The 25,126-nt window shown below is 40.0% G+C and overlaps 2 protein-coding genes across 2 annotated transcripts; both read left to right on the top strand.

The window, feature by feature from the left end:
* Positions 1-3,306: 3,306 nt before the first annotated feature.
* LOC125000796 (lysosomal acid phosphatase-like) lies at positions 3,307-11,814 on the top strand. The gene is made up of 13 exons (XM_047576482.1): positions 3,307-3,452; positions 5,429-5,524; positions 6,896-6,982; positions 7,192-7,252; positions 7,334-7,425; positions 7,519-7,617; positions 7,946-8,035; positions 8,436-8,519; positions 8,634-8,682; positions 9,461-9,549; positions 9,703-9,809; positions 9,927-10,102; positions 10,501-11,814. Exons 1-13 carry the CDS (start codon positions 3,363-3,365, stop codon positions 10,644-10,646), a joined length of 1,266 nt encoding a protein of 421 aa, XP_047432438.1. The 5' UTR covers positions 3,307-3,362; the 3' UTR covers positions 10,647-11,814.
* A 678-nt stretch (positions 11,815-12,492) lies between these two features.
* LOC125000799 (lysosomal acid phosphatase-like) lies at positions 12,493-24,552 on the top strand. The gene is made up of 13 exons (XM_047576484.1): positions 12,493-12,656; positions 15,991-16,086; positions 17,236-17,322; positions 17,532-17,592; positions 17,674-17,765; positions 17,855-17,953; positions 18,285-18,374; positions 18,761-18,844; positions 18,953-19,001; positions 20,568-20,656; positions 21,216-21,322; positions 22,121-22,296; positions 23,695-24,552. Exons 1-13 carry the CDS (start codon positions 12,567-12,569, stop codon positions 23,802-23,804), a joined length of 1,230 nt encoding a protein of 409 aa, XP_047432440.1. The 5' UTR covers positions 12,493-12,566; the 3' UTR covers positions 23,805-24,552.
* Positions 24,553-25,126: the final 574 nt, after the last annotated feature.

Here is a 25,126-nt window from a genome sequence, read left to right on the forward strand (position 1 = left end):
TGTGTGCCGTTCCCCCCCCCCCTCCCCTCTTACGTTCATGCTGCACCCTTACAAAATGTTCTCTGTGAATGAAAAACAGCCATCTCACAGAGGAGGGAGGGAGGTGAGGGAGAGGGGGGGAGAATGGCGAAAGCAAATGCGTCAGAGGCTTCGACGGCCACAAGCTGCAGGAATGCTGCCATCACCTGGCCTTCGCTCTCCTCTCCCTGCCCCTTACGCGTGGCACAGGTAGAATCGAGATGTAAACAAGCGTTATTTCCTGATGAGATGAACAGAAGATGCTGCAGGCAGGCAGGCAGGAAGGAATTACAAGCACTCGTGGCATTAGGGCTGTGAAGGGCCCGTCGGATGACAGGAGGAAGCTCGCAGACATCTGTTCATCAGATCATCTTGGTAATTATGCCAGTAATTCTGCCTGTGATCATCACGATCATTAGTCATCTCTGCGGACCCCTGCCCCAGACTTGGATTGGTTTTTATAATCCACCCCCCTCCACCCCCCAACAAGCAGATTACACCCCCGAGGTGTCAGCGTGAGGGCTCCAGATGATAGTGGGGTATCCTGCTCTCCTAATGAGCGCACTTGCCCCCTTGAACAAACACATAGAAACGGCAGATTAAGGCCAATCCCTTCCCTCTCTAATCACCATTGTTCTCATTATTGTTATCGTGTATGTGTGTGTGATCCCGTTGACATTTAGCCGCTGCCTATTTTTCTGTTTTTTCCGCCCCGAGTGTCAGTCCACCTAGCGGGCTAAGCTCGACCATGTGTTTCCAGCATTAGCCGCCACCTATAATCTGAGACATGAGCAAAAAAAGCACAAACACCTCCAGCAGCGTGGGGTTTAGTAACGCCGCAGCGTTTGACCGCGGATATCAACAGCCGGGGGCCAAAACAAAGGTATAAAGGGATTTTTGTTGACATCTATCTGGCAGTGGCGGGAGATGACTTGGCAACAAAAGAGCGGGAACATTTCTGAGTGATGTTGTTTTGTTCCTTCAGGTTAGCTCATGGGACGTGGCATATTGGGAATATTTGAGTACTAATATGGATGTTTTCTATTCCGAGACTTTTCTCATCATTTAGGATTTTCTAGTATTACAAGCATCTCCTTGTCGCTGTGTGTGTTTTTTTTTTAATTCATGTAAAGTAAACTGACCGTCTCCGATATGCAAACAGATTAAGATACCAGCGAAGACATCAGCAAATTAGGAGCTCCTCCACATCTGCGGCATATTTTTCTGGGATTCTTTCCACCCATGGTAAATGTCTCTCTCCCCGAGGCCTCCTACTACTCCAGTGTGAAGAGGTCTGAGGACAGGCTCTTGCACCCTTATTCCCAGAAAGTCCCGTCCGCCCGGACGATTCTGGGGAAAGGACTTGGGAGGAATTTGTTAGCTTTTACTGGAGGGTCTAACCGTCTTCCTCAGAAGAAGCAGTTTACTTATCCGGGATTATTCTGTCAAACTGAGGTTAAGTAGGAAACGTGTGCTGATAAAATCCAGTGGTAATAGTTGCAGCAGGACTATAAATACATTAGTAGCATGAGAATATTTAATGAAAAGTTAGACGATCCACAGCTGGGGCTATTATAATTCATTTATTCTCTTTTACAGCAATCAATCTTCTACTTATTTCACTCCAAGGCCAAAGTGGTGAGACCAGTGTTATGTATCCGTGCTGCTTTAAGTTCTACTAGCTCTTCATGTCTCTTAATATTTGTCTGGTATTTTTACCCACAGGTCTTTTACCGATCCCCGCGTAAATACACAGACTGCACCTTTAAGCGTTACACCCCAAAATATTTGGGCTTCCTAACTTTACATTCTGTGGTGATGATGACACAGAAACATCACAGGGCTCCCAGCTCTCCTGAGTAAATCCAAAAAAAAGCGTCCAAAAAATGCAACTCATCCGACAGGAAGCTGAAGTTGAAGCAAGTTTCTGAACCTGTCAGCGACTCGCTCGACTTGTTCCTGTAAACGACCAGAAACTGGTGCAGCTAATTTCCATTAGTGGCTAGATTCAGGTTGGTTTGCATGCTGCGGAGCACCAGTAACCCCATTTTTAAACCTTCCACTAATTCAGCTTTTACTTTTAACGCCGTCTGTCATCGTTGCTCACCTAAAACATGTGTGACCCAGTGCCTAAAGGTAAGCACGCATGAAAGGTCTTGGTGGTAATTACTCACACACAGTTGCACAAACTCATTCCACTCAAGTCCCACATGTTCAAGATATTACAAACTAGATGATGATTATATTCATTTCGTGTTGACTGATAAATTAGATCTTACTAGCGTGCATGACATCTGCTCTCACTATACAGATTAGAGTAAATGACCTTTTTTTTCTTTCCTGGAACCACTTTGTAGCCATAAATTTGGATTAAATCTGCCCGCATTGCATAATAATTATGACATAATAACTGTACGTGAGACAGCCCAGCGATGACAGCTTCATAAATAGTCGAGTTATGGTCGTGTGAGAGTAACACGGGCAACACTGAACTCTAGTGGCCAAGAGGAGCAGCTGAAAAACGAAAATAGAGAATGACCTGACCTCTGGAGAAAAAAAAATAAAACAAATAACAAGACATATGGTTATTTACACGTGTTTTCTTATGCTATGTTTTATTCTTGTGATGTTTTATGTATCGTTGTTTTATATATAGGTGAAGTTGAGTGTTTGAAATGCACACACAAATAACATGTATTATTAGTATTATGATGATTATTATTATTATTAATGTGGTAAATAAATAAAATAGATAAATAACTAAAATAATGATATATAGGCTACAATATCTATTTTCTAGTATTATTATTTTAATTAAGTACTAAAGATTACATTTTAAATCAACAATTAATATTCAATAAATGTAATAAATGTATGTAAATGTAAGTTCTGTTTATACATCAGTATAACGTTTGTAAATGGCAATGATCAAATTATCAATTACGTTTTTAAGGAAATAAACGAGGACTAAATTAGTTGTACTCCAGTAACTTCCGGTTTTCATCCACATAAATCACGCAGACCATTTCAAAATAAAATCTCCACTGAGAAGATTTATGCCTAATAGACTATGATGGTCCAATTAAACATAAACCGGATGGGATGAGATATCGCTGCAGGATGCTGTGGTAGCCAGTCTGGTTCATTGCGCCTTCAATTTTGAATAAACCCCTCTCTCTAGATTACTTTGAGGAATCTAAAATATAACCCGTAACAATTATGACGTTTTATATTTTAACTTCCGGTCTAGTTTAGGCTGATTTAAGTGTCGGCAACGTGACACCGGAAGTCTATCAAAGCGATAATCAGGCCATCAGCAAATATAGCCGTCCAGACACACAAACATGGTGTCCTCTGTGGTGCTTTTTGTGTTTACGCTGTCCTCCGTGTGTGGACTCGCTGTGGCAGAAAGAAAACTAGCATACGTGACTGTGGTGAGTAAGGTTATTGAATATCTGATAGAACGCTACGGAAGCTGTGCTGAACTCTTGAAAGCGGTTCGCGGCGCCGCTCTTTGACACGGACGATCGCGTTCAGAACTACGTTCAAAAGTTTTAAGATTTAAAGTTTTCTTTGTTTTTGTCAATAAATATGTGACTGCCTGGGCGTAAATCGAGTCTTGTCCAGATCGTTGGCGTGTTGTTAAAAAATCGGCGTAGTTGTTACAAATTTAGGAACACATAGTTTGAAAGGACATATGATGTGTTTGGTTTAACCTGCTAGTAAGTATCGCGTTAGAAAACGGACCCAGTTTTGAAACAACGCAGGATTTAATTGGGAATTCGTATTTTCAAATTGGAGATCAAAACACAAGGGGTTGTTTTTTTTCTTCTTCTTATGAAATCAGGACGCTTGTGCACACATGTCCAGCTGTAATGTGAATCATTCGATATGATGACAGTGTTATTGTTAGCATTATTAGCCTTGCACAGATTATTAAAGTATTTGGAATGAAGTATAGGAAGACTCATTTCTAGTTTATGTTTACTCAAGTTAACCGATCCTGTCAGGTGACTTGTCAGCTCCACAGCCTAAAGAAAACACTGCTAGAAGTATTTGCAAATTCAAATGTGCTGAACCCAGACCAGACCACAGTTTCACACAGTTTATTAACAGGGCAACAATGAGCTGCACACTGACACCACTGCCAGGTGATGCACTTTCTACCCACACAGTCTGGCTTATTTTTGTAAATATGTGGCTGGTATAGAGTTGGCACCTTCCCCTCAGAGGTTTTCCTGGCCACAGAGCGACACTTCCTCCTTCTGTGCGCGTGCTCCGGTTTTTGCATGTTCTCCTTTTAAGACACTTAATCAGCAGAGAGCACCACAATCTGCCTGTGTGATCGGTTTGCATGCAAAATAATGAGACGCCTGCAAAGTTTTTTATTATACAGGGACAAAATGCACAGAGGAATATGCAAACAGAGGCTATACATGTGGAAACCGCAGAGTTATTGGAGTTATACATTGGAGACACGGCCACAATTTGTCTGGCCTTAGCTGTCCTACTTCCTGTTACCTTTGTTTTCTTGTTAGTGTCGGAGACAAGGATTCTGTCAGGGATGTGAGAATGAAAATAGTTCGAGGACGCTCATAGTTCATCATGTTAAAGCCATGACACTAACCATCTTCCATGTCAGGGTGTTAAAATGCAACGACGAGGAGAAGGTCATCATTCAATGGCAGGACTACTACTTCTTCTTCTTCTTGGTCAGTGCTGTTACCGTTGCACTTTTTCTCAGAAACTTACTTCCCGGGGAACCACAAATGGATCACGGAGGAGATGAGATTAGGACTCGCAAAGGGATAATCCACCCTTCAAATAGAACTTTTTTAGTCATGCAGTGTTTCAGTGTGAAATTAAAAACCCGGAACGCTTCACTTCCCTTTTTGTGGCTTGACAATAGAAACTGCTTGAAGTGAATTGGTTGTTATTGTGATTTTCAGCTTTCAGTCCTGAGGGTTTCAGCTCTGATCTCGGACTCGGTGATCCGGTCGGTGCCAGACCTCTACCAAGCAGCAACGGGGTAGTTGAGCGTTTGGGAAAATTTCTCATGCTCTTTGCGTGTTAGCACAAGCTAGCTTGCTTTTGTTAAATTAGACTCTGCGTCTCTGATGCGTCTCTCATTAGTTTAGAGAGAGGCGTGTCTGTTTAAGGATTTATAGTGTACGGAACAGGTTTATTAAGTCCAAAGTCAAACAAAGGCGACACAATTAAACAGAGTAAATCCTTTTGAAATCGATCCTTCCTATCTATCACTTTCCCCTCTTTGTTATTTATCACATTAACTAATAATGGCAACAAAATATGAGTACGGTGACTGAAAAACATCACCCAGTCCGGCCGTTGCTTGGATTAAACAATTAAAACATAATGTCCATTCTGCTACATCCTTCTTGTTTCACAGCTGTTTCGACATGGAGACAGATCGCCAATCAAAGCCTATCCTACTGACCCCTACAGAGAGAGCGACTGGCCTCAAGGCTTCGGGCAGCTGTCGCAGGTAAAAGGAATATTTAATGCCACAAGTTGGTTTCTTTTCTATTCACTACAACAGAGGTTTAGGATTATTTCCTCTAAATGGATCCACCCACATGGTCAAAGCTGAACTCAAAAACCTGTAGAGCTTCACGTGGTTAAGCAATTACATGCCTATCATAACCATAACCATCTAATATATATTTAACAATACAGAGAAGACATTCAGAGTTTTACAGCCAGGAACTTTTTTAACCCTGACAAAAAATGCCTTGTGGTTAACAAGGCATTTTTTTCTTGTAAAATAGAGTAAATCTTAAATAGATTTTTCTTTTTTTGTACATTTACCACCTCCAGCATTTCTGTCTCGGCTGCTGCGTGTAGTTCAAAGTCACTTAATGTGTCTATATTCTCTGTGTTATTCAGCAATTAACATACTATACTACAATACTAATGCAGGAGGGAAGCAGATTATGATGACACGCGCGGTTAGAGTTTTAGAACAATTTATTCCCACTGTATTTGCAGCATGGAAGCTGTGTTCAAGGTTGAGCTCGACGATTGAGTTCTTCTTTGCACTGTGGCCTGATTCAATATGAAGTAGTGATTACAGATAAGTTCCTTGGCATTTCTTAACAGGTCTTGAGTAAAGGTTGGATTGTGTCAGCACTGCATCCAGTTAACTGAACCGATTGAAGCCTTGATTTGTCCTAAAGTTCCTGCAAATGTTGTGAATCGTCAAATGGCTTCTGATGCCGACACCTGATCTCAACTCAACTCAACTTTTTTTTATATAGCACTTTAAACAGTGGCAACAGCCAAGACAAAGTGCTGTACACGGGTATAAGTGTACAGCATAAGTGTAAAAATAAGAGCATAAGACATAAAACAATTAAAAGCAATGAAACAATAAAAGTCATTCAAACAGTAAAACAGACTCTCATGCTGGTTTGAACGCCAAGGTACAAAAATGGGTTTTAAGACGAGTATAAAAAAATCGGTGCACAAGTTCAAATATTCATTGTTTATATTTCAAACATGCAGCAGTAGAGTGTTTTAGGGGGAAAATTGAAAAAGAATGTATAAAAAATGTCGAATCAACCAAAAAATTTTGCGACCCCCCTGCAATCCCTATGTATTGTGGTATATTGTTGTATTGTTTATTGTAGGCTTTAAGATCACAACAATAAGATGTGATATTTATAGTCTCCTAGATCAGGGGTCTTTCCAAACTGATGGAGTGATTAAGTAGGGACCCCCTACCTACTATATATGTTATATACTCGGCCGAGTGCTATTTGTAAATATACAGTATTATTATATTCCCCCCTGTTGAAGGCCTATGCAGTAGCGTAGTAATTTCCTTCTCAGTATTTGTGTTGTTTTTTTTTATCAGGAGGGGATGAGGCAGCACTTGGACCTGGGCAAGTTTCTGAGGAGTCGATACGAAGGCTTCCTCAACGAATCCTACAACCGGCACGAGGTAAGACACGGAGCCTCCTCTTCACTTTCAAATCACACGATTCGTCAAATGAATATTTGAGAGCAGAGGCCTCCTGCCACCTTGGTGTCATACCGGGTTGCCTCTGCTACTGAAATTCCTGGAGCATGATGAAAGTCTGAGATGTGCTTTCTAGGAAAAGGGCCTCAGCCAAAACCTCTGTCAACACATTTCAATTCTTTATTCTTCAGATCTTAGTGCGTAGCACAGACTATGATCGCACCCTGATGAGTGCCGAGGCCAACCTTGCAGGTCTGAACACGAACCATTTCTCCCTATAATACCCCTCTCTGATAGTACACCTCATGCTCACATTCTCACTTTGTCACCTAGGTCTCTACCCCCCTAGTGGTCAGCAGGTCTTCACACCCGACCTGAAGTGGCAGCCGATACCTGTGCACACCGTGCCATCAAACGAAGAGAGGGTTTGTATATAATATAATATTATTTCAGGTTCTAGAAGTTATTTGATGCACTTTGTCTGAACTCATTGTCTCTCTCTCTTTTTCTTTTTTAAGCTTCTCTCATATCCTTTGAAAGACTGTCCTCGCTACAAACAGCTGATAAATGAAACCGAACACACGGAGGAATTTGCTAATGTCACTGCAGCATACAAGGTTCAATTCTCTTCCCTTCTGATCACATATGCGGCTGCTGATTATTTTTTCCTCGATTGGTAGATTAGTGTTGGATAATTTTGAGTGGAAATTTCAAAAATCTCATATTTGTTCTCTTTGGCGGCACCTGTGGCCATACGGTGTAACTGCAAGTGTATTTTTATTAATTTCAGTAAAGTGTCAAAGACTCATTTGGTGAAATTAAAATAATCTGGATTATCTATTTAAACTCACAAGCACGGAAATAAACAAATCTTCAAATAATAATTAAAATATTTAATATATAAATCTAATAAATAAAGATAAAGATTTATTTTTTCCTTTGCAGGACCTTATAGAGCTGGTGAGGAATAAAACAGGACTGAATAAGACGGACGTGGAGTCAGTCTGGAGCGTGTATGACACACTCTTCTGTGAGGTGAGATCAGACAAGATGTAAAAACCACAAACATGTTGCTTGCAGCTGCGATGTCGTGGCTAAAAATCTATTTTCAGAAATAAAAAAAAAAAAAGACGGCCTTCGTTTCAAAATAAGAGTTTACTTCAGAATTACCACGTGTTTATTCAAGTATAGCTGAACTTGTTGTGTTGAGTAATTGACCAAATCTTGTGTGTGTTGCTTTGGTCCCATGACTCATGAACTCTGTGACATTTTGGCACTGCTCGTGTTTGTTTCAGAGTTTTGTGAGTCTGCTGACAAAACAAGTAGAGAAATCTGTCAGTTTAACCTTTCATGCCTCTTTAGAAACTCTTAGAAACTCTTCTTTCCATCTTTTCATGGTTTTATAAGTCACGCTGTCTCTGTTGTGTCTCTTCAGTCCCGTCACAACAAGACAGCTCCCGAGTGGGTGACTCCTGACGTTATGGCGAAGCTCCGAATTCTCAAAGACTTTGGCTTTCAGGTAAGAGCTGCAGCAGTGTCTTGGCTTTATTTAGAATTCCTGACGGCTGAATACATATAAATATATATGACAAATAAAAATGCATTAATACTATTTGATGTTAAATGTCGGCAGGTCATATTCGGACTCTACAAACAGCAGGAGAAGAGCCGGCTGCAGGGAGGTACGTGCTATAAAACTTGGTTGTAATGTTATGGCTGCTCGGTGTGTAACAGTATAGCAAGAAAAACATTCTCTGGTTTAATGTGTAGATGAACTCTACTGACTCAGACACAGTACTTAGTTTCTTCTACACCAGGGGTCTTCAACGTTTTTCAGGCCAAGGACCCCAAACTGATGGACCCTCTACCTACTATATGTGTTCTATATTAAACTTGGCCTAGCGCTATTTATAAATATACGTTATTATTATAATTTTGCATTCAATATTAAGCTATCCCTTATCCCTTTACTAAATTATATTGGATTCATGTTAATGTGTATTGAAAGAAATTTAAATTTGTGGAGGAAAATAAAAAAAAATATATAAAAAATGTCTAACCAACCAAATATTTTGCGACACCCCTGCAGTACCGCAGACCCCCTGTTGAAGACCTATGTTCTAGACTTCAGTGTTGAACTAATTCATCTATTAAGACATCAAGCCAATAGGAACTAATTGCTAGAGTGCATGCTCGTGTTTATATAATGCACACTGTACTGTGTATTATATGTTTCTCAGTCAGAATATCGTGCAGTTGTGGGGAACTACTTTCAGCGGCGGATGAATTTGATTAATTTGGTGCTTAAAGGGAGTATTTGTGGAGATGTAGCCAAAATAAACTTAAGATTATTTGCTCATGTTAATAAATAGTAATGAGGTTTTAATACTTTACAGAGAACAGTGTGGGAAAGAGGCTTTGGATACACACTAAAACCTAAAACCTGTGTCTGTCTTTCAGGTATCCTCTTAGGGGAAATAGTGAAGAATCTTTCCAAGATGGCCGCCCCAGACTCAAAGCAGCAACTCAAACTGATGATGCTCTCAGCGGTGAGATCATTAATGCCTTTGGAGCTAGCTGGGCAAGGTTATTTTCCCAGTCACCGGTCATATTGCTAAGCTAACGAGCTAGCAACATGTTTTAAGTGGAGATATGAAAGCACTATGAACGTCTAATTCTTAATTTAAATGTCTGTTCCCCAGCACGACACCACTGTAGCTGCTCTTCAGGCCAGCTTGAACGTGTTCAGTGGAATTCAGCCTCCGTACGCCTCCTGCCACATCATTGAGCTGTACAGGGAGGACAACGGGTAAAAACACACAGTTTAATGTTCACAATCAACACAATCAGGGTTTTGGTTCAGAAAGTTTGGTAATGGACATTAGACGAGATTTTTACCTGAAATTGTCACCTCTGTGCCACACAGCTCTGCTTCGGTGTCCATGTTTTACCGAAACGACAGCACCGTGGAGCCGTACCCTCTCCAGCTACCGGGCTGTGCACTCGACTGCCCCCTGGAGGACTTTGTGAGAATAACCAAGCTCTCCATCTCGGACGACAGGGACAAAGAGTGTCAGCTGCCTTCAGAGGGCCGAGATAAAGGTGAAAACATAGGTTTTAACCCCCCCCAGAGGGTCTGTGGAGGTACTGCAGGTGGGGGTCACAAAATCTTTGGTTGATTAGACATTTTATATATATATATATATATATATATTTTTTTATTTCTCCCCACAAATTTAAATTCCTTTAAATACACATTAATATGACATTTTCCAAAATCCAACATATTTTAGTAAAGGGATAAGGGATAGCTTGACGCTGCAAAATGATGGTGTATATTTATAAATAGCACTAGGCTGAGTTTAATATAGAACACATATAGTAGGTAGGGGGTCCCTACTTGATTTCTCCATCAGTTTGCGGGTCTTTGGCCTAAAAAACATCCTTGCACTAAAAGATAAAACTGAAGCTGAATTGTATTTTGCCTTCTCTCTCTGCAGAGGTCATCATCAGTCTGGCCATGGCCGGCATTCTGCTCATCATCCTCATCGTCCTCCTCCTCGCCGTCATTTGCTGGCAGAAGGAGCCGACCGGGCAACAGGGTTATCGCCACGTGGTCAACCAGGAAACTGGAGACGAGTCCTGACAGAAGCACAGACTCCTCCCCCGGAGATCTACCAACCTTTCGTCTTGGGACACCAGCGATGACGATGAACTTTAAAGTCAGTGCAAAAAAAAAGTCATGACATTTTGCCCGGGAGGTATTCTTGAAAAAAAAAAATTCTGGCTAGAAAGGACTGAAGATGATGATTTATTTTGACCTACAGACGTTGTTGTGAGTGCACAATGTTTTCAGAACTGTATGAAAGAAGTAGATGTAGCCACCGTGACATTTTGGAGCCAGATGTGATCATCTCTTTTACTCTGAATGGGACCATAATTTATATAAGTAACACTACGGTGTATTGAAGAAGACTTGAAACCAGAGATTGAGACCATAAACCTTTTCTACACAGTCTGCCTTCTTTTTAAAATCTGTAGCGTTGCCCTCTAGTGGTCATTTCAAAGAATACGAGTTAAAGGCTTCACTTTCATACTTCTACGTCGATATCTTTCAGTGTTTTAGGACGACATCCAATCCTTACACAACAAAGTTTGTATGACTCTTTTTAAAATGAATGTGAATCTGTCTTTCTGCTGTTCGGATGACGTTAATTCATGTGTTTGTTTGTGTTCTGATGCCTAAAGACCGAGATGCCTTAAATATTTTTAACAACCAGGTGCTCTTTATGCAGTGTCGTAACACTTTTTTTTTTTTTTTGTAGGGCTCAAGCTTTGTTTTTCCCAAGCTCTTTGAGGTGTTTTTGTTTTAATTAAAAAGGGGTGTTCATTAAAAATAAAAGCGCTTCAGCAAGACACTAACACACCAGCTCGTTTAACCAGAAACAAAGTTAAAATACAGCTAATTTTCAAGTTTGTTGTTTAATCATGGAAACTGATTGCTCTTTGGAACTTTCTCTGACCATCAAATCTACCTGAAACTTTCATCTCATACACTTTTTAGAAAAAGAAAATGCACACATGGTTTGATACAACTCAAAATGTTTCCTTCTTTGTACATGTGAGGTTATGATCGGGGACTGTGAGTTAATTAGCACACTGCCAAAATCATCACTGTAAAAAACAACACCGTCTTGGTTATATTTGTCAGCATTTGTTTCCCTGCAATTTACCAGACGTGGAGAATGTTTTGTGATTGTAAATATGTATTTTTTTTTTCTTTTTTGGAAGAATAAAATCATCAGTGATTTGGAGAAGTGCCTCGTAAGCAATAGTAGTGTACTTTAACTTTTCTCTTCAGGTTGTCTTTTATAGCTTGTCACGCCAATTATTCAAAGTGTCTGCTAAACTACTGATTGAACATTATCATAAGACACCGGCAATATGTGATAACGTGTATAGTTTGAGATGCTGCTCAATACCGCGATTTTCTTAATAGGTTCTATGTTTATCCCCACTGTTCTGCCACTAGATTTTGTGTGTACGCACGGCCAGGGTTGTGCTTAAATTTACACACTTCTTGATAAATGAGGCCCCTGGTCTCCAAAGCTCTTCTAATGACACACACTCTCTCTGGGTCCCACGTGCTGAACCCAGACCAGACGGAGAGACGGAGCCTCAGGGAAGACACAGTTTAATAACAGAGCAACAAAAGAGTGACACACTGCCACCACTGACAGGTGATGCCCCCCTCAGAGGCTCTCGTGAACCGACATTTCCTCCTACTCTGTGCATGTTTGTGTTTTTGCACGTTCTCCTTTTAAGACACTTACAAGGAGAACAGCAACCTGCTGTTTGCTGATAAGACTCCTAATCAGGAGTCAGGAGGAAACTCCAACTGGATTATCAATTGCATGGAAAGTATTAAGACATCTGCAAAGTTTTTTTTATTACACATGGACAAAATACACTCCAAGTTTTTTTTTGCGCTTCCGCATGGGATACATCGCAGAGACCCCGGAGGTCGACACACAACACACCCAAATATACACACACACATACAAACATGGTGTCCTCTGCGGTGCTTTTTGTGTTTACGCTGTCCTCCGTGTGTGGACTCGCTGTGGCAGAAAGAAAACTTGCATACGTGACTGTGGTAAGTAAGGTTATTGAATATCTGATACAACGCTGCGGAAGCTGTGCTGAACTCTGAAATTTGTGCTGAAAGCGGTTCGTGGCTTTGTTTCTGTTTGACGGCAAATGAGTTCAGAACTACCCTCTAAAGTTTAGAGGGTAGTTCTGAACGCGTCCTTTAGGTTTAGAGTCTAAACCTAAAGGTTCAAATCGTTTGTGTGTTGTTAAGGAATCGGCTTAGTTGTTATAAATTTTGTTATAAATTTTAAAAGGACATATGATGTGTTTGGCTTAAACTGCTAGTAAGTGTCACGTTAGAAAACGGACCCAAAACAACGCATTTTAACAATGCGGGATTTAATTGCTGATTCGCATGTTCAAACTGAAGATCAAAACATAGGGTGTTGCTTTTTCTAATGGAAATAAGACGCTTGTGTACACATGTCCAGCTGTAATGTGAATTATTTGAGATGATGACATTGTTATTGTTAGGGCTACGGGGAGACGCCCTATTGTCTCGATTGTGTTTCTTTCTCTTCTATTTTTCCTCTTCCTCCCCTTTTTCGTCCCTCACATATCAAAACGTGCGGTTCGATCAGGAACCATGTGCTATTACTTCCCGGCCACAACTTACACACTAGACACATGATTTTTTTCCACAGTTGTAGACAAACTTGTTGCGTCTCTCACAATGTGCTCGGCAAAGCAGTGAGATGTACAGAATTTAAACTGCAAGCCTGTTTTCGCGGTAAAGTACCTGTCTGCTCTCCATTCACTCCAATGCAAAGATTTTCTGAGAGTAGGAGAAGGTACCTTTGTGTTTAACTGGTTGTCATTGGTGATACATCCGACTATTTGACCTCACCTGTGAATTTCCTGCCTCTCCTTCAGCATCTCCTCCTCCTCTACCTCCTACTGCCTCTCCTTCTCTATCTCCTCTGGTATCCCTACTGTCTGTCTCCTGACAAGAATATGTTCATGCATGACATATGAACAGATTAGGGATACAATGATCTGAGCAAAAAGTCTTACACTTTCACACAATTATTACATATAATTTATTCCCCAAACATCTGTCGGGAAAATACAATAAAACCTCAGATTCTCTATGCTCATTTAAACATCTCCCATGCAAATACATGGAAACAATAAGTAAAAGTAACTTTTAAATTTTTTTTTTTTATCATTAGATATTTTCTTTTATTCCTTATCTGTATTGTTGAGCCTATGCAGTTATATACCCTTGAAGTAGCTTACACTTCGATTCCAAAAGATGTCTTATGTGGAGTTTTCTTCTCTTTGACGTTTAAAAAAAGGACACATGCACACAAACAGGAGCAAATATAAATGTAAATGTGGATGACACCACTGAAATTAAAATCTGTTTAGCTGATGTGCCACAGGCAGAACAAAGGCCAAAACATGTTGACAACTTACACTTGCAGTTGCGGATGAATGCACCGCTGCCTCCTTTCCTGTGCAACTAGCAGTAGGTTGAATATGCATTGTAACTGTATATGATAACTGCAAGTATGAGATTTGAGTGTGTAGAAAATTATATTGTTACGCAGCAAATTGAGAAGAGTTTAATTCTTGGTGTTAAATTAGACAAACACTAGTAGAGTTAATTCTACTCTGGGCACAGTTAATCCATTATAATTAACTCTCAGTCGATAAATAGTTGTTGTCAAAACCGAGTGTAAAAAGGCAGTGTCACTAAATCAAGTCTCTAGGTGTAAATGTTTAAATATTAACTCCGAACTTCTTACTCTAAACTCTGATCCTGTATTTAACACCTCAAGTGTTAACGCCCCCCCTCCCCATTACTCTTCAGGCACCCAAAGTCATTGTGCATCGGTTTTGGCTGAGTGAGACGAGTCGTGCACATTGTAACCATAGATATAAAACGTGATAAGATGATGCTAATGGTTCGAAGTTGCTATCTAGCGTGCTAAAGTGGTGCTAACGCTACATACATACATTGTGCCTTACTGATGCATGTTCTAATATTTGCGGTGCATGTTTGAAAATAAATGTTTTCATAAAACGTGATAAGATGATGCTAATGGTTTGGAGTTGCTAGCTACCTTGCTAAAGTGGTGCTAACGCTACACTGTGCCTTACTGTTGCGTGTTCTAATATTTGTGGTGCAAGTTTGAAAATAAATGTTGTTGAACTGCCAAACATGACTACCTTTTTATTTTACTAAAGTTTATTTTCCAAGTATTTTTGTAGGATTATATAAGAATTATATTGACACCTTTTAAGTGTTATGGGAGTAACACTTGTGTAGTTAAAGATAGAGAGAGTTAATTGCCAACACTATATAAAAGTGTTAAAAAACTAACACTGGTTGGTGTTAGGCAGTGTTAAATTTAACTACAAGAAGAGTCAAATTAACACTAACTTAGTGTAAAGGACTCGAAAAAGTGTTAAATTAACACTCTGAGGCGTGGACCCATATAGACACTTTAAAAGTGTTAAGATCAACTCTTACAGTGTTAATTTGGGTATGTTGATTTTACTGTGTTTAGTAGAGTTATATATTGGAGACACTAGCATAAATGTGTGGTATGAGGATGGAGGCCTTAGCTGTCCTACTTCCTGTTACCTTTGTTTTCTTGTTAGTGTCGGAGACAAGGATTCTGTCAGGGATCTGAGAATTAAAATAGTTTGAGGATGCTCATAGTTCATCATGTTAAAGCCGTGACACTAACCATCTTCCATGTCAGGGTGTTAAAATGCAACGACGAGGAGAAGGTCATGATTCAATGGCAGGACTACTTCTTCTTATTGGTCAGTGCTGTTACCGTTGCACTTTTTCTCAGAAACCTACTTCTCGGGGAACCACAAATGGATCACGGAGGAGATGAGATTAGGACTCGCAAAGGGATAATCCACCCTTCAAATAGAACTTTTTTAGTCATGCAATGTTTCAGTGTGAAATTAAAAACCCGGAACGCTTCACTTCCCTTTTTGTGGCTCGATAATATAAAGTGCTTGAAGTGAATTGGCTGTTATTGTGATTTTCAGCTTTCAGTCCTGAGGGTTTCAGCTCTGATCTCGGACTCGGTGGTCCGCCAGACCTCTATCCTGGCCAAGCAGCTCGTCCTCTTTGCATGTTAGTTTTGCAGCAACGACCTAGCTTACATTTGTTAAATTAGACTCTGCGAAATTGATCCTTCCTATCGACCACTCTCCCCTCTTTATTATTTATACCATTAACTAATAATGGCGACAAAAAAATATCACATAATTCCTCTCGGATTCTTGGACTCTTCCACTTGGATTAAACATTTAGAAAATCATGTAAAAATATTCATATTTCATTCACTAAAATCCTTCTTGTTTCACAGCTGTTTCGACATGGAGACAGATCGCCAATCAAAGCCTATCCTACTGACCCCTACAGAGAGAGCGACTGGCCTCAAGGCTTCGAACAGCTGTCGCAGGTAAAAGGAATATTTAATGCTACAAGTTGGTTTCTTTTCTATTCACTACAACAGAGGTTTAGGATTCTTTCCTCTAAAAGGATCCACCCACATGGTCAAAGCTGAACTCAAAAACCTGTAGAGCTTCACGTGGTTAAGCAATTACCTGCCTATCATAACAACAAAATAAAAAGGTCAAAAAAAGATCCCGTTGGGGAAGAAAAAATAAAATGTTCGTTTGAAATGTTCCACATGCAATGCACATTTTTTCTTGTAAAACAAATCTTAAGTAGATTTTTCTTTACATTGTTTATTTTGTCTACACTCACTTGCCACTTTATTAGGTACACCTGTTCAATTGCTCGTTAATACAAATAGCTAATCAGCCAATCACATGGCTGCAATTCAATGCATTTAGTCATTTGGAGGTGATCAAGACAACTTGATGAAGTTCAAACAGAGCATCAGAATGGAGAAGAAAGGGGATTTAAGTGACTTTGAGGGTGGTTTGATTGTTGGTAGATCAGCAGTTTCTGAAATACTCCAACCAGCCTGTCTGGCTCAAATAGATGATAGAAAGGCAACAGTAACTCAAATAAACACTGGTTACAACCAAGGAATGTAGAATAATATCTCTGACGCACCACACGTCCAACCTTGAAGAAGATGGGCTACAGCAGCAGAAGACCACACCGGGGGCCACTCCTGTCAGCTGAGAACAGGAAACTGAGACAATAGAAGATTAGAAAAACGTTGCCTGGTCTGACGAATCTCGATTTCAGGGTCAGAATTTGGCAACAAAACAAACAACATAAAAGCATGGATCCATCCTGCCTTGTATCAACGGTTCAGGCTGCTGGTGGTGTAATGGTGTGGGGGATATTTTCTTGGCACACTTTGGGCCCCTTAGTACAAACTGATCATGGTTTAAATGTCACAGCCTACCTGAGTATTGTTGCTGACCATGTCCATCCCTTTATGACCAGAGTGTAACCATCCTCTCATGACTACTTCCAGCAGGATAATACACCATGTCACAAAGCTCATATCATCATCTTTTTTTTTTTTAAGATTGAACCCCCTAGGGGTCCACCTGTTGACGGCCTATGCAGTAGTGTTGTCAGGGGCATAACTTCCTTCTCAGTGTTTGTGTTTTTTTTTTTTTTTCAGGAGGGGATGAGGCAGCACTTGGACCTGGGCAAGTTTCTGAGGAGTCGTTACAAAGGCTTCCTCAATGATTCCTACATCCGGCACGAGGTAAGACACGGAGCCTCCTCTTCACTTTTAAATAACACAATTCGTCAAATTAATATTTGAGAGCAGAGGCCTCCTGCCACCTTGGTGTCATACCGGGTTGCCTCTGCTACTGAAATTCCTGGAGCATGATAGAAGTCTGAGATGTGCTTTCTAGGAAAAGGGCCTCAGCCAAAACCTCTGTCAACACGTTTCAATTCTTTATTCTTCAGGTCTTAGTGCGTAGCACAGACTACGATCGCACCCTGATGAGTGCCGAGGCCAACCTTGCAGGTCTGAACACGAACCTTTTCTCCCTATAATACCCCTCTTTGATAGTACACCTCATGCTCACATTCCCACTTTGTCACCTAGGTCTCTACCCCCCTAGTGGTCGGCAGATCTTCACACTCGACCTGAAGTGGCAGCCGATACCTGTGCACACCGTGCCACCAAACGAAGAGAGGGTTTGTATATAATATAATATTATTTCAGGTTCTAGAAAGTTATTTGATGCACTTTGTCTGAATTCATTGTCTCTTCCTCTTTTTCAAAGCTTCTCTCATATCCTTTGAAAGACTGTCCTCGTTACACACAGCTGATGAATGAAACCAGACACACGGAGGAATTTGCTAATGTCACTGCAGCATACAAGGTTCAATTCTCTTCCCTTCTGATCACATAGGCGGCTGCTGATTATTTTTCCTCGATTGGTAGATTAGTGTTGGATAATTTTAAGTGGAAATCTCAATAATCCCATATTTGTTCTCTTTGGCGGCGCCTGTGGATATACGGTGTAATTGCAAGTGTATTTTTTAAAATATATATTTTTTTCCCATTGCAGTGTCCAAGTCTCATTTGGTGAAATTAAAATCTTCTAGGTTATCTTCTTACACCCACAAGCATGAAAATAAGGAAATCTGCAAATAACTATTCAAAAAAGAAAAAACAAACTAAGATTATAACATTTTTGTTTTTCTTTGTAGGACTTCCTAGAGCTGGTGAGGAATAAAACAGGACTGAATAAGACAGACGTGGAGTCAGTCTGGAGCGTGTATGACACACTCTTCTGTGAGGTGAGATCAGACAAGACGTAAAACCCTAAAACATGTTGCTTGCAGCTGCGATGTTGAGGCTAAAATCTATTTTCAGATATGAAGGACTCGAGCTAAAAGACGGCCTTCGTTTCAAAATAAGAGTTTGCTTCAGAAATTCCACGTGTTGTTTATTCAAGTATAGCTAAACTTGTTGTGTTGAGTAATTGACCAAATCTTGTGTGTGTTGGTTTTGGTCCCATGACTCATGAACTCTGTGACGTTTGGAGTTTTGTGAGTCTGCTGACAAAACAAGTAGAGAAATCTGTCAGTTTAACTTTTCATGCCCCTTTAGAAACTCTTAGAAACTCTTCTTTCCATCTTTTCATGGTTTTATAAGTCACGCTGTCTCTGTTGTGTCTCTTCAGTCCCGTCACAACAAGACAGCTCCCGAGTGGGTGACTCCTGACGTTATGGGGAAGCTTCAGTTTCTCAATGCCTTTGCCTTTCAGGTAAGAGCTGCAGCAGTGTCTTGGCTTTATTTAGAATTCCTTAAGGCTGAATATATATTAATGGCAAATAAAAATGCATTGATACTATTTGATGTTAAATGTCGGCAGGTCATATTCGGACTCTACAAACAGCAGGAGAAGAGCCGGCTGCAGGGAGGTACGTGCTATAAAACTTGGTAGCCTTGGTTGTAATGTTATGGCTGCTCGGTGTGTAACAGTATAGCAAGAAAAACATTCTCCGGTTTAATGTGTAGATGAACTCTACTGACTCAGACACAGTACTTAGTTTCTTCTAGACCAGGGGTCTTCAACGTTTTTCAGGCCAAGGACCCCAAACTGATGGACCCTCTATCTACTATATGTGTTCTATGTTAAACTTGGCCAAGTGCTATTTATTAATTTAGCGGCTACGGGGCAACCCTATTGCCCCTATTGTTATCCCGCGTGTTTCTTCTTATTTTTCCTTTTCCTCCCTTTTTGTGTCCCTTAACTCGACGAGTTATATATCAAAACGTGCGGCTTGATCCGGATCAGCGTGCTATTACTTTTCTTTCCGAAATTCGAATCTGAAAACTGCGATAAATTTCATTTGAACTTTAAAATGTAGACACAAGCCTTGTGTATTGGTGTATTATCATCTCGTTTTGATCGGTCTTATAGTTATTGATCAATCACTGTTCAATGACCATGATCTTTTTAAAAACTCGTTTTAGAGTGCGAAATGTTCGTACTTAGAGTGAGAGAACTAACTTACAACAACACACACACACCACACAGTTAACTTTGTGGTTACAGTTAGACACATATATGGGCATGAGCGCGCCCTTCTCACCCTTCTCACCCGCACACACACACACACACACACACACACACACACACACACACACTACATTGGTAATTTTGTGAGTACAGTTAAACACACCCCTCACCCATCCACACACACATAAACACACATGCACACACAAACACACAGGAAACTATGTTACTATGTTGTTACAATTACAGATACACTCAGGAAGAGTAATAGGATACACAAACATGCACGCGAAAGCGCGCATTACTCTCTCACACACAGGCTAACTGTGCTAACTGTAAGCTAACTGTGCTTATCGTATGTTAACTAATAAATGTGGGTTAAGTGTGCTAACTGTGCGACATGTGGGTCAAGTGTGCGACATGTTGGTTGACTGAACTAAATGTAGGCTAACTGTGCTAAATGTAGGCTAACTATGCTAACCGTAAGATAACTGTGCTAAATGTGAGTTAAGTGTGCTAACTGCAGATTAACTGTGCTCACTGTAAGCTAACTGTGCTAAATGTGGGCAAAGTGTGCTAATTCCCATGTTGACAGAGACGGTACCCCCGGCATTAGCTCCCTGTAGCCCCTTCAAAATTTCCCAGAGGGAATTTTCTAGTTTACATTATTATTTTGCATTCAATACTAACATATCCCTTATCCCTTTAGATTATTTCCTAAAATGTTTGTGACTGCATTTTAATGTGGGGATATTGTGTATGGTCGTGTTTATATAACACACACTGTACTGTATATTGTATGTTGCATTTGTAGGGAACAACTATTCAGCGTCTGATGAATCCACATTTGGTACTTAAAGGGAATGTCATGTCAAACAGTAATGAGGTTTTAACACTTTACAGGCAAGAATATGGGAAAGAGGCTTTGGATGCACACTAAAACCTAAAACCTGTGTCTGTCTTTCAGGTATCCTCTTAGGGGAAATAGTGAAGAATCTTACCAAGATGGCCGCCCCAGACCCGAAGCAGCAACTCAAACTGATGATGCTCTCAGCGGTGAGATCATTAATGATGCTTTTATTGCATTTGGAGTAGAGATTAACTCATATGGATTTTTTAGGGCCAATACAGATTTTTTGCTGCTGATGTTTGGAGCTGATTCTGCTTTTTCTCCCCCTATTTACATGATAAAAATGACAAAATGGTAACAAATGTTTCAAGTCTCAATTTAACCAAGAATATGAACATTCAGTGAACTCAAAGAACTCCCCCCTTCCAAGTTGCACTACTAGTTTCCTAGAGCGAGAAAAAAAACATCAGCTACCAAACTCCTACTTAACAACAAGAACAGTAAATGTTAGGACTATTGTAATGAGTAAATAGATCTTGTTTTGGTAACCATTAAAAATAAAATTTATGAATCTTTCTATAACTGTGTATAAATCTTTCTGGAGCAAAAAAAAGGAAAAAATATGTATGTAGGCATGGTTATTCCCCCAGTCATATTGCTAAGCTAACAAGCCAGCACCATATTTTAAGTGGAGATATGATATCATTGTGAATGTCTAATTCTTAAGTGTCAATTTAAACTTGGGCATGTTTGTCTGTTCCCCAGCATGACACTACTGTAGTTGCTCTTCAGGCCAGCTTAAACGTGTTCAATGGACTTCAGCCTCCATACGCCGCCTGCCACATCATCGAGCTGTACAGGGAGGACAACGGGTAAAGTTTGATGTTCACAATCAGTGTTGTTTTTGGCAGGCATTTTGGATTTAGTCTTAGTCTTTTGAACAAAAATTGTCACATTTTAGTCACTATAGTCCTATACTTGATAGTTTTAGTGTAGTTTTAGTCGATGAAAACTCCCTACCCAAAAAATCCCTGCATGTTCTATACATAACAGTAACACACAAATAAGCTAATGGCCTAGCACAACAAAGCTAACTTTATCCTGACGTTAGCAACCAATTTGCACCAGGAGTTATGATGCAAACTTTAAGTTTACTATGAAAATTATCACAAACTAATTGAGTAACACCGTATAGCAACAATTAATTAATAAACTCAACTGCGTCTCTGTGTGTATGACCGACTGAACGGCGACAGGAGTGTTCTGCAGAATGTGCGCTGCATGGTTGTGGGCATGACCAAACAAAGATAGGATGCAGCACCATTGCTGCCACTTTTCAGCTTTTGACAGACAGATTACACACACATTAGACAGAAATTTCATGCATTTTGAGCATCCGACAAACCACATACCTACTAACATTTACGTCCAATTTCGTCTCGTCAACATAAACTCACACACGTCTCGTTACGTTTTAGTCATCAAAGAGCCATATTTAGCTCCTCATCGTCTCGTTATCTTCTTGATAAAAAGGGGCGTTAATGAAATCATATCGTCATCGTTGACGCAAACAACACTGTTCACAATCACCTTAAGTTGGTTATGTGCGCTCGGTTTTGCTTCGATCGTGAGCAGCAAAGAAACTACATTCTGATCTCTGTGCCACACAGCTCTGCTTCGGTGTCCATGTTTTACCGGAACGACAGCGCCAAGGACCCGTACCCTCTCCAGCTACCAGGCTGCGCCCTCGACTGCCCCCTGGAGGACTTTGTGAGAATAACCAAGCCCTCCATCTCAGACGACAGGGACAAAGAGTGTCAGCTGCATTTAAAAGGCTTTATGAAAGGTGAACTCTTAACACACACTAAAACAGTGTTTTTCAACCACTGTGCCGCAGCACAGTGGTGTGCTGGGAAAAATCGTCGGGTGTGGCAACCAACTAATTATTAGCCTAGCGGTTATTCTTAGCCAGACCTGATTCCATAAATACAGAGGAAGAACATTAAAATAAACATGAAAATAAACATAAAAACAAACAAAAAACAATAATAATAATAACATGTACTCAATAAATATATAATTAACTAAATAATAAAATTGTGTTTAATCTCACATATTTTAGATTCCTAATTATTCATATTGGCAACTACAGTTTATGTCATTATTTTTTTCAAATTATCATACCAAAAGCTTACTATCACATAGGACATGTATTGAAGGGGTCAAATTATCGTGTATAATGGAATTTTTGGAATTATTTATCGATAATTGTACAAATATGATTATCACACAATGGATATAGTGTACAACCGTTATTATATAATAACCAGATCCTGAAATGTAGATGTGACATGAGGGTTTTCTGAATAAAGAGCCCTCACTAACATTTACTTTTAACTGATTTTGATTAATCGTTTTAAAAACATACTGTATGTACACACACACACATACATATACATATGTATGTATAGCGGAGGTGCACATTGATGAACATTATATACACAAATATCTCAATGTATCTCTCATGTCTATACTCCGATCGCTGCACTTTGCCACATCCAAAATGACGGCGACCTTGACATACGATTCAGCGCTCAGTGCGGCGTCAATGTATATACATGTCTACGGTGACAGGATTGTCACTAGCAAGACTGCAATGACAGTGATGTAGAAGTTTTTGAAAAGGGAAAATGCTAATCCGAACTGGGCCCTGGACAAAATCTGGACCCAGATAAAGGCCCTAGTATGAGTGGAGGTAGAAAAGAAAGGCAAAGACGGTGAGCTTGAGGCAATACAGTGAGAGTTACCTTCACGGTTACTTTCACCGTAAATACACTGAGACTGACATGTTGTACATGCGACACGACTGCTACTACATGCAACTACCTCTTTAGTTTTAAGACCACATTGTTGTGGCACTTCATGTTCAAGCTGTAATTTTTAAGTGGACATGTTAAGTGCATTTTTATTTGAAAGAAGAAATATAAAGGATGATAAAGTACTTTTTTCTTTGTGTTTATTTGACTCATGTTCAAGACACTTTGATAAGAATGACTTTATTGTTAATATACGGAATCCGAGTTTACTATAGAACACATATGACAGGTAGGGGGTCCCTACTTTGTCTCTCCGTTTGGGGTCCTTGGTCTGAAAAACGTTGAAGACCTCTGGGCTAAAACATAAAGCTGTGTATCACTGACAAACGATGAGAAGCTGAATTGTATTTTGCCTTCTTTCTCTCCAGTGCTCATCATCACTGTGTCCGTGGTCATCTGTCTGCTCATCCTCATCGCCTGTGTCTGTTGCTTCAGAAAGTGTTGTTGCCGCAAACTCAACCAGGAAGGTGGAGATTGAAAAGATTTGAAACCAGAGATTGTGACCACGAACCTTGCCTACACATCCCCCTGGTGGCCATTAAAAAGAATACAAGGTCAAAGCTTCACTTTCATACTTAAAGTCTACGTCCATATCTGTCAGTGTTTTAGGACAACTTGCAATCCTTACACAACAAAGTTTGTATGAATCTATCTTTCTGCAGTTCGGATGGTGTTAATTCATCAGGTGCTCTTTATGCAATGTCATAACAGCTTCTTTTTTTTCTTCCCCCAAGCCCTTTGAGGTGTGTTTATCTAAAAGGGGGTGTTCATAAAAAATAAAAGTGCTTCCGCAAGACATTAACATACCAGCTCGTTTAACCAGAAACAAAGTTAAAATACAGCTAATTTTCAAGTTTGTTGTTTAATCATGGAAACTGATTGCTCTTTGGAACTCTCTCTGCCTTTTCCTTCGGTGACACGACCATCAAATATACCTGAAACTTTCATCTCATACACTTTTTAGAAAAAGAAAATGCACACATGGTTTGATATAACTCAAAATGTTTCCTTCTTTGTACATGTGAAGTTATGATCGGGGACTGTGAACTAATTAGCACACTGCCAAAACCATCATTGTACACAGTTCATAATAAAAAAACAACACCGTCTTGATTATATTTGTCAGTATTTGTGTCCCTGCAATTTACCAGACATTGAGAATGTTCTGTGGTTGTATATATGTATTTTTTTCTTTTTTGGAAGAATAAAATGATCAGTGATTTGGAGAAGCGCCTCATGTCGTTTACATGGAGATTTTTTTTCTTCATTCCGATTGAATGTTTCGGGTCAACCGTTTACATGTGAGGTGATCTGTTCCGATCTGATGTTTACATGTACCTCTACTTTTAATCGGAACGGCCGTTTCACAGACGCGTGTCATGCGCAGAGCGATGAAAACACGTGACTGATCAAAGATGGAGGCCTCTCATTTATCAGCATAGTAATTGTTTTTTGTTTTTTTACCTTTTAATCGAAAGTTTGTGGGGTTATAAACACGTTTGCTATTGTGTTAGCCTTATAGTAGCCGGTCTTCAAGTTTTTTCCGTCGGATCCGAATTTCTTCCACGCTTCGGTTTATCTCGGCTTCAATTAATTTTTGATGGACCTTTTAAAACAGTTCGGCATTTCTATTTTTTTTTTTTTGCCGCATAACCATGTTAAAATGTCTCGTTCTTTCAGAGCTGTAATTAAAAACATGTTTCCCGCGGCGCCGCAGACCAGTTGAGGAAACGTCACTCGAACGTCACTACGCATTTACGTCAAGACAGAGCATGCGCAGACAGAACGGAGCCTGACTTC

The sequence above is a fragment of the Mugil cephalus genome, chromosome 23 (genome assembly GCF_022458985.1).
Source record: "Mugil cephalus isolate CIBA_MC_2020 chromosome 23, CIBA_Mcephalus_1.1, whole genome shotgun sequence".
NCBI classification, from domain to species: Eukaryota; Metazoa; Chordata; class Actinopteri; order Mugiliformes; family Mugilidae; genus Mugil; species Mugil cephalus.

Excerpts from the sequence above, each read along its gene's own strand:
- LOC125000796 (XM_047576482.1), top strand. The coding sequence starts at position 3,363 with ATGGTGTCCTCTGTGGTGCTTTTTGTGTTTACGCTGTCCTCCGTGTGT. Across the intron at positions 6,983-7,191 it reads AATCCTACAACCGGCACGAG|ATCTTAGTGCGTAGCACAGA; the intron begins GTAAGACACGGA and ends TTTATTCTTCAG. Across the intron at positions 7,253-7,333 it reads TGCCGAGGCCAACCTTGCAG|GTCTCTACCCCCCTAGTGGT; the intron begins GTCTGAACACGA and ends TTTGTCACCTAG.
- LOC125000799 (XM_047576484.1), top strand. The coding sequence starts at position 12,567 with ATGGTGTCCTCTGCGGTGCTTTTTGTGTTTACGCTGTCCTCCGTGTGT. Across the intron at positions 18,845-18,952 it reads TCAATGCCTTTGCCTTTCAG|GTCATATTCGGACTCTACAA; the intron begins GTAAGAGCTGCA and ends AAATGTCGGCAG. Across the intron at positions 19,002-20,567 it reads GAAGAGCCGGCTGCAGGGAG|GTATCCTCTTAGGGGAAATA; the intron begins GTACGTGCTATA and ends TCTGTCTTTCAG.